Source organism: Elgaria multicarinata, chromosome 10, assembly GCF_023053635.1.
Source record: "Elgaria multicarinata webbii isolate HBS135686 ecotype San Diego chromosome 10, rElgMul1.1.pri, whole genome shotgun sequence".
NCBI lineage: Eukaryota > Metazoa > Chordata > Lepidosauria > Squamata > Anguidae > Elgaria > Elgaria multicarinata.
This window is the reverse complement of record NC_086180.1, coordinates 70,500,345-70,513,678: the sequence shown is the minus strand read 5'-3', so window position 1 is coordinate 70,513,678 and position 13,334 is coordinate 70,500,345. Positions and strand designations below refer to the sequence as shown.

The window sequence follows — 13,334 nt, the reverse complement described above, 5'->3', positions numbered from 1 at the left end:
GACGGACCTTGCATGGGGCATGATTGTCTATGCCTAGATACCCTAAAGAGATTAGCTTATATCATGCAAGTTACAATATAACAAAAACAGAGACTAGAACTAGTAAGAAGCATTATGAGAAGGATGTCTGCTAGGGCAAATAATACCTTTAGGGGAAAAGGGGATCAAACAAGTGAACCGTAATGCATACTAAAAGGGAAAGGGAAAACATTATATGCTGTTGCCCAATCAAGCACAACAAAAAATGACTATGAAGATACTTCATTGTAATAATTGGGGGGAAATGTAAAAAAAAACACCAATTCAAGTTGTTCTGCCACACTTTTTACCTTTTGGTAGTTTTTAATTTCTGACCTGCCCTTCACACATATATTCTGGTTGCTTTGAACGTGCAGTCCTTGTGATTTTCGAAGGGCAGATATTGTGATTAGTAGGGTATAATTAAGCAAGAAATAAGCCAACAGAAGACAGTGGTTAAAATACACGTGGCTCTGATGGAATTGAATTTGGGTGCCAAGGAAGTGAGAACGGAAAGAGAATTGTATTCATTATGGTGGCAGTTGAAGAGATCAATAAGAGTTGAAGCATAAAGAGCGTATGATAATTTGGTGCTTGGTTAAAGAAATGGGACTGAATTTTGAATGAAGACAAGATCTGAATTTTGAATGAAGACAAGCATAAGTGCAATACATAACTGGAAGCAAAAGAAAAATATGGAAGAACTTAAAGCTAGCAACTACTGCCAAGTCAATTGTGTTCCCCAATACGTATAAGTGGCCACTAACATTTGCCAAGTGTACACAATGAATCACATTAAATACAAGCAATCTCCTGGAAAAGGTGCATAAAACTACCTTTTTTTATGTGAATACTCTTTCAGTTGATGGCGGAAAATGCCTGCTTGGAGATGATTCATTTGGAATAATCATCTCTTTCTTTGCCTGCAAGATACAGAATTGTATTTTAAAGCTTGTACATCATGCAGCAAATGCTTTCTGTAAAAATGTCTTGGGTTGGGTCATCGTGCTGTGACATGTTGAGTATATCTCTCTTTAAACTGTACTATTAGTTTATTTTTCTCCTGGCTCTCCATGTTGCTTGCTATAAACTTCGATATTTAAGTTTGTGAGTAATGACAGTCTGTTGCAGAGATTATTAGACCAGTTTTATTATTTATATATATATGCAACTTAGTAAAGACGGCTGTCTTTGCAGATCTTTGAATTAACCTGTAGGCAAGCTATGTACACAAAACCCTCCATTTCCTATCTTTCATTCCAGTTTTACTGTATGTTCCTTCAGATTAGAATAAAACAATGACCACAATGTGTATTTATTATACTAAGGGTAGTGATTTTTTGTTCTTGTATCTTTTAATAGTCCTTGATATATCTATTTGAATGTATGGCTCAAGCGCATTCAGCTGATATATTCAGTGAGCTGTTTAGGTTAATTCAGAAACCTATCCACACAACTACATATTAACTCCCATAAGCAAGTTCCTATATCTTTTTAATTTTATACTGAAATATTTAAAATATAAATGTGTTTCAGATAAGAGGCTTTGAAACTGCTTACTGCATAGACAGTATGGGGCATACCAATGGAGGCTTTGTGGAACTTGGACCATGCCACAGAATGGGAGGAAATCAAGTAAGTATCCTCAAAATAAGATGTTTTGAATTATGAGGAATGCCAAAAGATCATTAAACATTGGCTCAGTTCAGATAACACGTTAGTCAATGCAGTGTGAAAACTCCACTCAACAGTTGAGTTTTTAGGGGGCACTCCCCAGACGTGTTCTAACTCCACCATTATGTGACTGAGGGCTACCATGGAGTTGAGTAAAATCAATCACAACATTTGATTGACAATTGCTCCGCCCTCTCTCCCCCCCCCCCGTTCCTCCCGATGGTATCCCATCACCCATTGCTGTGAAGAAACAATCCCGGCAGCTCTCCTAGAGTGGCATTCCTTTTGCCACTCTTGCCAGAGAACTCTGTAGCCAGTGGGAAAAGTCAACTCAATGCATCGGGAAACTCCATGGAGCCCACCACATAACACACAACACTTTTCTGCACAGCATTGATAGTCTGCAGGTTTTCCAAGAAAAACCTCCACCATTGCGTGAAGTTTTCCTGCCAGACAACACATTTCTCAACGGTGGTGTAAAAACACTGTGGAGTTCTAAACCACCTTGAGAAACATGTTGTCTGAACTGAGCCATTTGCTTGTGAATTTTGTATTGCTGTAAACAGTGGTAAATTGGTTGAAGCATGTTTGCCTCTCACAACTCAGAGCACTCTGCATTGGAATGTGTTACAGTAAAACTATAATCTCAATAATCTCAACACGTACTACTAAACATGAAATTGTTTTGAATTGTGTTTTTTATAGGGAGATACTATGGATAACATTGATGTATTTGTATACCTGTTTTGTCATGCTTTATTGTGAACTGCTTTGACTGTAATGTATACACAAAAGTAGTATACAAATAAAGTGACGATTTTTGTTTGTTTTTATTTATTGCATTTACATCCTGCCTTTCTGTGACTGCTATAATTTTAGGAACAAAAAGCTTTCCAATTTTGAGAAGAGTTAAGGTACTTAGAGATTAATTCATTCATCTAAAAGCATGCAAATTGAAAGTTAAGCTGCACCCATCTTAATTTCCACATAATGTAAGCAGTAATTATAGGGGCTGTTCAAATAACACGCTAACCCATACTCAGTGGTTGAGTATGGGTTGTTGATGAACTGTGGGTTGTTTGTTGAACCATGGATTAATGTGTTGTCTGAAAGGTGGCTTGTTAACCATACAGTGTGGTTCATTTTTTTGAACAAGCCACCTTGAGAATCCATGGTTTGTTGTTGGGTTGTTTAGGGTGGTTAACAAGCCACGTTGCATGGTTAACAAGCCGCCCAGTGGACGTTTTTTCAGTTTGGGGTATAAAATATTTAGTGGTTTTAATGTATCTTTTTCTTATTAGCTGTTCAGAATTAATGAAGCTAACCAGCTCATGCAGTATGACCAATGCTTAACTAAAGGACCTGATGGATCAAAAGTTATGATTACACACTGCAACCTAAATGAATACAAGGAATGGCAGTACTTCAAGGTACCTAATGGGTTTCAATGATCAGAGTACACACATTCTCTTTGGAGGTGGGATCTGTATATGTGCTCCAACCAGTCCCAGCACAACTTAACCTGCTGCCTGAGACAGGAGAGCACGTATGCTGCCATGTCACACCCTCCTCCCTTTATCGTGTCAAGCCCCATCCCCTTCCTCCTGCTGCATTCCACCCACCCACTCCTTCATTTTATCGGTGTCGCACCCCCAGCCCTTCCCCTTCTATTCACTGTGTGCCTTCTTTCCTAATTATGATAGAAAACAGGCCCCGCATGCTTTGGACACATGTGGGGCACTAGCTTTTTACTTGGACGAGACAGCTTCTTCTAAGGAATATAGCAATATCATACTTTACTTTTTTATAATGACATTTCTGCATTTGGTGTGATATATAGGCTGAGTACCACTTAGCCTCACTGGGTCATGAGGCCTAATTCTCTTCCTTGCTCACTTGGGAACAACCTTCTATATTTTGTCTGTTGGGTTGGCTTCCCCCCCCCCTTTTTTTTTTTTAGAATAAACATCCATTTTCTGATTCATCCAGTTTGGGTGCAGGCAGAGTCTGGTTAGTTCAATAATAATGTCAGTGGAGTGTGAATTTCAAACAATTGCATATTGCAATATGCCAGCCAATATACCAGCCTTTCCTAACCTGATACCCTCCAGATATTTTGGACTACAACACCCAGCAACTCAAGCCATCATGGTCAATGCTCAGGAATTATGTAAGTTGTAGTTTTAAACATCTGGAGGGGGCCAGCCAGGTTGGAGAAGGCTGCAAGCGTACAAAAGAAAAGGTTCACCTGAATCTATCACACAATTTTCTCTTGTTTTCTTACTGCATTTGTGAACCGCCCAGAGAGCTTCGGCTATTGGGCGGTATAAAAATGTAATAAATAAAATAAATAAATAAATAAATAAATAAATAAATAAATAAATACATTTCCTTGGTGTCAATATTCCTTTTTTCCTTGTAAATATGTTTCATATTTATAGGGAAATATGGTTTTGTTGTTTTATTTGCTGTTTTATTGCTTTTAATATTTTAAATATTTTATTGCTTTTAATATTTTATCTATTTTATTGTAAGTCGCCTGAAAGGCAACCAAGAAATGTGTTAAATAAATAATCAATATCAGTCAGAAACTTCTGTCCAAGATCCAAAGAGCTACTTAAAGTTGGGCAAGGAATTTGCAATATCACCGTGGGATTCCTTATTCCCCAGCCCCACTTTTGAACAGCTGAATGCCCTGCCATATCACAAAATACTTTTGAAAGTCCACTCAGTATCAAAAGCAGAATTCTGTGAGACATGAAGGACTATTGTTCCATCCACCCTAAAAATAAATAAATAAACCTCTTAGACTCACCAAAATAATTCCACCTTTATTTGGATGCAGGCCTATGAGCAAAACTATCATGGCTCTCTAATGAATAGTTGTATATATTCTTCTAACCTCTTATCCATAACTTAAGTATACAGCAACAGATGAGAACAATAGTTTCAACAGGACTGAGTTGACTACATAAAATTGACTTTCTGTCATTGGGAAGTAATTGCATTTTGTTTGGCTTTTATTTTTCAGAATCTACATAGATTTACTCACATCCCTTCAGGGAAATGTTTGGACCGTTCAGAGGTTCTTCACCAAGTGTTTGTTTCAGAGTGCGACTCAAATAAAGCAACACAAAAATGGGAAATGAACAATATCCTTAGTGTATAAACAAAATAGCTGAATCTACCTACTGACACATTTAATTCACATAGGACTGAAGATAGCCTGAAAACTGCTGCAACTATTAACTTTGTACAGCTGCGAACCTGGAACTTCCTGATCTGGATGAAGGATATAGGTGGACTGTGATAGATTTCTCATCTGCAGTTAATGTTTACAAAAACTGCTCTTACCTTAAACTTTAATAGATGTTTACATCTCGTTTTGTTTGTTTTTTCGTTTTAGGATATACTTGTTCTAAAATGTTTTAGTTGATGATTTAATGCACTTTTGACTCTGTTTCTGTTTTACTGGAACAAAGTTAAATGTGCCAGCTTGGATCCGAAGTAGCGGGAGGTTGCTTCCGCTCGAGTAAGAGGGTTTTTCTGCTTCCTCTTCTGGCAGCAGCCCCCACCCCAAAAAGCCTCTCCCAAAGGACCTTCTTGGGTGGCTTTCTGAGTGGTGTCAAGGGCTGGGAATTGGCAACTTCCCACGTGTGTGTAAGTGCCTTCCACTTGTGCACAAGCAGGGGATCTGGATCCAGGCATTTGTCGTCTTTGGGATTACACTCAGGGGTCTGCAAGCAGGTTTTTTTCTTTCCCAACACTCACACTTGAAAAAGGTTAGAGTAACCAGACTTTGCTATATCAAGGTGATTATCAACCTGTTGTACGTTGTTTGGATTATTATTATTATTATTTTTTCATCTTACCAAGCACTGCCACAGGTTTTGAGCCAGGGTGGCCTTTTTTCACAGTCATGCTGCTTTTTTGAAAGGTGAATTTTCAATGTATTTAGTGCCTCCTTAATTTTTCCTCTTTATTTCACAAGAAAAGCATTGGTATGGTATGTTGAGATGTCTCCTTTTTAATAGGGATGATTTGGCAATGCCTTCATTATGGGTTGAAGAAAAATATATTGCCAGCTACTATTATACTCTTTATTCTATACCAATAAGGTAATCAACTGAGGCACAAGTCATACCAGGAATGCCGTGTGAGGCTAAAATGTCATTGGAACCTACTAAAAACAGTTGTAGTCGGTATACTGGATAGCACTTAAATCCATGAACCACTTGTGTGAAATAGCATTAAAGCAGCTTAAGTTTTCTATTTTGCAATATCAAACTGAAACTGAGTTTGAGCACTATGTGATGCATTCAGTGGAAGTGAGCACTCCAAATTACAACTAAAAAGATACAAGCACTAACTGCCCTGCTGTATCATGCCTTACAAAATCTGTATACATCAGAATTGACATAGGTCTAGATCTGCACAATGTAGAAAAGTCAAGGTGATCCAATTCTTCACTTTTCTTGTGACAAATAGAAGTCAGTTGAAAATGAACCGAAGAAATGTTATTTAAAAAAATCAGAATTATTTTTCAAGCACTCAGCATGTAAAGGAATATTGTCAAGTAGTTAGAGATCCATATATAGATTAGAAATGGGCAAATGGGGTAAAATATATTTTTATTTTGTACAGAAGTGGCTTCAAAATAATGGAAGTAGCTTCCAAATATGAAGAGGATGTTTGAATCCTGGGATTTGTCTTAACACCTCCATTGTTGTGATCCCAATTACATAACTGTGCCATAGCATGAACAGATACCAACAAATGATAGATACCAAGACATCAAAAACTAAGGGACAATTTCTTAAAACGTTTATGTTTAATATTACCTTGAGAGTAAAATCTCCAACATGGGGAGGATGGGAGTGGAATCAATAATAATTATTTTTTTTAAAAAAAGGTCTACTTTGGTACTTAATCCTAAATTAAAAGGGAGTTGGCATATTGTTAATATTGTGCCCCCACACATAAATCAATTAGATTTATAAGCATATGACTCGGTGCAGAGTTTCAGCTCAAAATTAAACCCTTAAATGATTTGATTGAAATTTCACCTGTAAAAGTCTACCTTGGTTTCAGTAGTACAATTCGTTAACCCTTATTTTATTAACTCCTAAAAGTGAGTAAGTCAGTTATCAGGCCAAATTTTGATCTTAAGACCAGATAACGAATATATTTCTGACATTTTATCTTTTTAAGCCTCCTTTAAAAGATGTTAATAATTAAATTAGAAAATCAAAGAGGAAGAAACTGGAAGTAGGATAACAAGGATGTTGGGTACATTTATTAAATGTGTGTATGAAAACCAATTTTCATTTTCTGTGTTGAACAGAGGTTAATTTAATCTCATTACTATGCATAAGTGAAAGAGATTGCACATTGATTGTGCAGGTGTGTATGTGTTAAAGGGTATTGTGTGCAATTTCATTAAAATCCAATACTGTATGTGAATATTAATCTGTATTTTTAAACTCCAAATCTTACAAGACAACATAAAACAACTGTTGCACCTAATGACTTTTCCTACTGTAACCTGCTTTTAAAAAAGTAGATCCCATTCCCTTGCTTTGTAAGTTGATCACTATGCATTTCTACACATTTTATAAATTTGATTTATGCAGATTTTGATACACTGTATGTTTCTGTAAAGATTGTATAAATCTTCAAAGGTTTTACAAAGGGTAAATCTGGGCTGTCTTATGTATATCTTAATTCTGGGTTGCTTCTTTTTTTAGGTGAGGAAAATAAATTTTAACTTGTGGGTTTATTATATATTTGTAACAAAACCTGATTATTTTTTCCTAGTCACGTACCTATTGAAGAGTTAAATCATTTAGAGAGTCTAAATTTTAATGCATATATGAATGTGAGAGTAAAATGGAATTATTTTACTTTTCTTGCTCATGATCTGATGACAGGGCAGGCTAGCTGTGCTTGCAGAAGAGAGCTCTGCTTATTTGTCCCATTCCAAAAATGAGCATTTCCACTTGTTTCTGGGATTACTGGCAGAAACGCTAGTTCCTGTTATGCAAGGGGTGGGTCCCACTAGCTCAACAGAAACAGCAGGAGCACAGCAGTATTATTCAGTACTGCCCTATGAGTACATCCAGAGGTGGATGAAGTAACTCATGTTAGAACATAAGAAGAGTCATTCTGGATCAGACCAATGTCAATCTAGTCCAGTATTTCTTCACACAGCGCATAGTTAAGTTATGGAACTCACTACCACAAGATGTAGTGATGACCACCAATCTGGATGGCTTAAAAAAGGGGGTTGGATAAATTTCTGGAGGCAAAGGCTATCAATGGCTACTAGCCCTGATGGTTGTATGCTATCTCCAGTATTCGAGGCAATACCAGTTGCTGGCGAACATGGGTGGGAGGGTGCTGTTGCACCATGTCCTGCTTGTTCATCCCTGGCCGATGGCTGGTTGGCCACTGTGTGAACAGAGTGCTGGACCCTTGGTCTGATCCAGCATGGCACCTCTTATGTTCTTACTCTGTTCACACAGTGGCCAATCAGCTATTATTTATTTATTTAGAGTATTTTCATCCCGCACCTCAGCCAAAGGCTCTCGGAGTGGCTTACAATGTATCAATAAAGAAGACAGTCCCTACCCTCAGGCTTACATTCTAAAAAAGACATGACACACAAGGAAAAGTGGATGGGGAGAGAAGAGGGAGAAAATAAAAAGAAATTAAGGAGACTGTTTAGGCTGGTGGGAAGGCCCTGCTCCGTCCTCTCATCTCCTAATGGAGGGGAAAACCAACAGCTCCTTCTTCCCCACAAGGTGAAGATGTTAGCCCTGGTGGGGGGGGGGGGTGTCCAACTGAAGCAGGCTCTGATGGTCCCGGCCTGCTCCAGTCTCCCTCGCATCTTCTTTCCCACAGGGTGAAGATGGCAGTTAGCCCTGGGGGGGGCGGTCCAACTGAAGCAGGCTCTGATGGTCCCTGCCTGCTCCAGCCCCCCCCCCTTGCATCTTCTTCCCCACAGGGCGAAGATAGCAGTTAGCCCTGGGGGGGGGGGGTCCAACTGAAGCAGGCTCTGATGGTCCCGGCCTGCTCCAGCCCCCCCCCCCCTTGCATCTTCTTCCCCACAGGGCGAAGATGGCAGTTAGCCCTGGGGGGGGGGTCCAACTGAAGCAGGCTCTGATGGTCCCGGCCTGCTCCAGCCCCCCCCCCCTTGCATCTTCTTCCCCACAGGGCGAAGATGGCAGTTAGCCCTGGGGGGGGGGGGTCCAACTGAAGCAGGCTCTGATGGTCCCGGCCTGCTCCAGTCTCCCTCGCAGCTACCCACAGGAAATCCACAAACAGGATATGAGTGCAACAGAACCGTTCCACCCATGTTGCCCAGCAACTGGTGTATGTAGGCATCCTACCTCTGATACTCAAGGTAGCATATAGCCACCAAGACTAATAGCCTTTGCTAGGTTTATCCTCTAGGAATTTGTCTAATCCCCCTTTAAAACCATCCAAATTGGCGGCCATCATCGCATCTGGTGGCAGTGAATTCCATAGTTTATGTGCCCTGTGAACAAGTATTTCCTTTCATCTGTCCTGAATCTCTGCTCAATCAGCTTTGTTGGATGACCTTGGGTTCTAGTATTATGAGAGAGGGAGAATGTCTCCCTATCCACTTTCTCCACACCATGCATAATTTTGTACACCTCTATCGTCACCCCTTACCCTCCTTTCTTCCAAGTTAAACAATCCAAGATGTTGCAACCTTTCCTCATAGGCGAGTTGTTCCAGCCCCTTAATCATTTAGTTCCCCTTTTCCATTCCACCAGGTTTCCATTATGCCCATTACATCTAGGTTCTCATTTAAAACCATTCACTCCAACTTTCCCATTTTGGCTTGCAGGCTTCTAAAATTAGCATATAATACCTATACATGGTGTCCCTCAGACACATGCATTTTCTGCTCTGGCACTTAGGCCTCTTTGAATGGCTTTAATATTTCACCATATGCTCATGGTCTAATTCCATCCCATCTTCATTTGGGCAATTGAAAACGTTTTCATCCTCGTTCCCTAGGGTTGATTCAACCTGAACTGTTGACTTTTCCTCCAGAGTACAGTTTAAAAGTTGCTCTGCCCCCCCCCTTTTTCCTAACGTGCTAGCAGTCTGGCTCCATCCTGGTTCAAGTGGAGCCTGCTCCTCTTGTGCAGGCCTGGCTTGTCCAACAATGTTCCCTAGTCCTAAGAAATTTAAACCCCTCGTCTATACCACCATCTCATCCATGTATTGACACTCCTCAGTTTTTCCTGTCTAGCTGGCCCTGTGCCTGAAACAGGTAGCATTTGAGTAGTCACCTTGGTGGTCCTGGATTTCAACCTCCTTCATAGCAACCTAAATTTGGCTTCCAGGACCTGATTTCCCCATGTTATTGATATCAACACAGGCCGGGCCATTGCTACTGACTTCACCCCAACACTATCTACAAAGCTATTCAGATGGTGTGTGATTTCTGTTGTCTTCACACCAGGCAGGCAATTTACCTTGCGGTCTACACACCAATCAAAAACAAAGCTGACGATGTGTCTAATGATTGAATCCCCTATTTCCACAAACCTGCCCCCTGCTTCCCAGGCATATCCTCAGTGCAACAGGATATTTGTTCATCTTCCAAAGAATGGGTCTGTTCTAAGGGATTTCCCACCCTCTTCTTCAGAATGACACCCTCTTTCCCCAAGCCCCATACTTTGTGACAGCAGAGGGCGGGTTACTGAGAGGTTAGGACACTATTTTTTGGTCCCTGAAGGTGTCATCACTAACCTCTCAGTTTCTCCAGGTCAGCAACCTTGTTCCCTGAGGGCCAGGAGCTCATTACACTGAGCACCCCCTCACACACAACTTCTGTCCAGCTGGCATATAGTCATGTGGTGCTCCGTGCAATACACCAGATAGCCCCCACATGTTCAAAAGGGTGCTGGTGGAAAGATCCTTGCCTTGCTACAAAGCCATAGCAGCATTTGATAGGAATGATAGAATGATAAAGACTTGAGGATTCCACTTCCAAGTTCAGCCTTTTTAAGTTCAATTAAAAGTAAAACTTCATTTGCTCCAATAAGAATTCAAGGAAGAAAAAGCCTACCCCTGCTAAATACTACGCATTTCATTCCAACCCAATAGTTAGGTTTAGATATCCTTCTCCACAGAAAACTGCAATTGGGGGGCCATTCTGTGCACAAGCTGACTCTCTATATAACAGTGTATGCAGTAAGCCTTCCCCCAAAATGTGAAACAACCAAATGATCACGTAATACAGAATGTCAGGGGAGGCCCTTCCAAGGAGAGGGTGGGGGAATGATGGTTTCGTAGTCAGGTGTTTTAAAGATAAATGCTGCATATAGCTGGCCCTCTATTTAGATATAGATCCTACTCCATGTACACAAGACATTCTCTATAGCCTACAGTGTGATTTCTTGTGACATGTACACAAGACATTCTATATTTAATTTTGGAATGTGTATATATGCAACCACATATCCATGATGAGAATCTTCAAAAATACACATACTATGACTATGATTTAAAAAGTATTTTAAATGTAGTGAATGAATTCAAAAGGCTTGTAACATTCATATCTGTTTCCTCCCCCTCCTTTAAACACTGTGGAATTCAGTTATCAAAGGGTACAAAGGGAATTAGTTACTCGCAACGTATACAAATAATAAAGGACAAGTAATCTTGTGAAGAGTCAAGAACACAAGAAACAGGCATGAAGAAACCTCTTATTCTTATAAAATGACCTAAAAACAATGTCTCAAAACACAAGATAGCAATTCCATCTAATGTGAATATCTCAAACAATTTTCTCTGCAACAATACATCTAAGTCCATCTTGTTACATTCGTTTTAATCTACCTGTACAGTAATGAAGATGTTAAAATCATACTTGTCCTATCCCTGCTCCCACAAACGCTGTACCAAAGGTGCTTCCACAATACTCTGCTTAATCTGCTTGTATTCAATAGTCAAAGGTTTTAATGATTTTATGTACATACAAGGCATGCACAAAACTCACATTGCTTTTACAGTTAAAATAGATTTCTACCATTAGTAGAGTGACTATACTCTTACAGAAGAATTCATTATTTTATTTGTACAAAATTATATACCACTGAACATAAAAAATAGTGGTGTACAACACTAAAATCACAGCAATAAAAATACAACAAGGATAAAAATTAAATAACAATCAATAAAACCGATATACATAGTAGGGTCATACTGTACGGAAAATCTAAGCAGATAGCTTAGGTATTTATTTATTTAATTTCTATACCGCCCAATAGCCGGAGCTCTCTGGGCGGTTCACAAAAAGGTAACCTGGTCCCAAGATGTTTGGGTCTTTATATAGCAATATACACAACCTTGAATTTGGCCGGGCAGCATATTGACAGCTAGTGCAGTTCTTTCAGCAGTTACATGGCGTTGAAAAGATGCTTCAGTCAACAGTCTTGCAGCTGCGTTCTGCACCAGCTGAAACTTCCAGACCAAAAATACATGTCAGTAGCACAATCTTGCAGATAGCGGTGCCTGGACTACCATGTCTAGGAACTGTGTAAACTATGGGGGTGTGGGGGTGTCAAGCCCCCATTGGGGTTTCCAGCGTGGGGCAATGCCCAACCAGGTAACATCAGTAAGCCCAACAGCCTGGCTGGCAAATTCCTTGGTCAGTCTCCAGTTGTCTGTATTGTTATGTGTTTGGGGGTCAATCTAAATTACCTCCAACCTGCTTCCTCCTCAGCTGCCCAGCAGATCTCTTTGCAAGACAAAAGCCACTCTCCTTTTGGGTCAGGTTCAGCCTTCTCCAGATTCATTTCCTCCTACCCCCTCAGGCCTGGTAGGACAAAAGATTGCCCATTGAGGAATTAGTGTGTGGGAGCGGTTGCCTTTTAAATTTGACTGAACAAAAAATGTATACATACTATATATAATTTATTGTTTTACTATGTACAGCACCACACACTTTGATGGTGCTATATTAATATTAATAATAATAATAATAATAATAATAATAATAATATGACATGATCCAGCTACTATTAAACACTTTCAGATACCTAAACTTATGCATGTTTACTTAGAAGTAATTTCCAGAGAGCTCACTGGGTCTTAATTATAAAGAATCTCCTTAAATTAATAAGTACATCTCGAAAAATGAGTCAAAAGCATATCACATATCAGATCTTTTCAGACTGAGCACAGGAATAGGGTCTTAAGGGTATGTGATATTATTACACTTGGTCATGGGGAAAAAAGTTTGAAGAACCCTAGTAGTACAGGACTATGACTGGTGGGGTAGTGTGTAAACTATCAGAATATTATAATTAAAATGTAATTTTTGTTGTTGAGTATTTGTTATTTTAATATGTGGCTTTAACACTCTAGGATCCATTGTTGATGAAGGAGTTTCCATAAATAGAAATACATACATAAATGTAAACAAATATGCCTAGTTTCCAAGTTTAGCCCCATCCCTCCCCACCCCTTGCTGAAAATTTGAGAAGTCTATGACCCTGGCTGGCATATTAGCTGAAGCTGGTAAAAGGCACGCACCTGTGCCTTAAGTGACAAAGATGAATCCAGGAGCATACCCCCAGGTTACATAGCGGCTCCTT

The 13,334-nt window shown here is 39.6% G+C and overlaps 1 protein-coding gene across 2 annotated transcripts in view; it reads left to right on the top strand.

Annotated features, from left to right (window-relative positions):
• GALNT7 (polypeptide N-acetylgalactosaminyltransferase 7) overlaps nucleotides 1–7,474 on the top strand; it is a 59,396-nt gene extending 51,922 nt beyond the window's left edge. For both annotated transcript variants that reach the window (XM_063136428.1, XM_063136430.1), the window contains exons 10-12: nucleotides 1,555–1,653; nucleotides 2,994–3,122; nucleotides 4,724–7,474. In XM_063136428.1, the coding sequence (XP_062992498.1) occupies nucleotides 1,555–1,653; nucleotides 2,994–3,122; nucleotides 4,724–4,861 (366 nt within the window). In that variant the 3' untranslated portion in view covers nucleotides 4,862–7,474. The remainder of the gene's footprint in view (nucleotides 1–1,554; nucleotides 1,654–2,993; nucleotides 3,123–4,723) is intronic.
• Nucleotides 7,475–13,334: the final 5,860 nt, after the last annotated feature.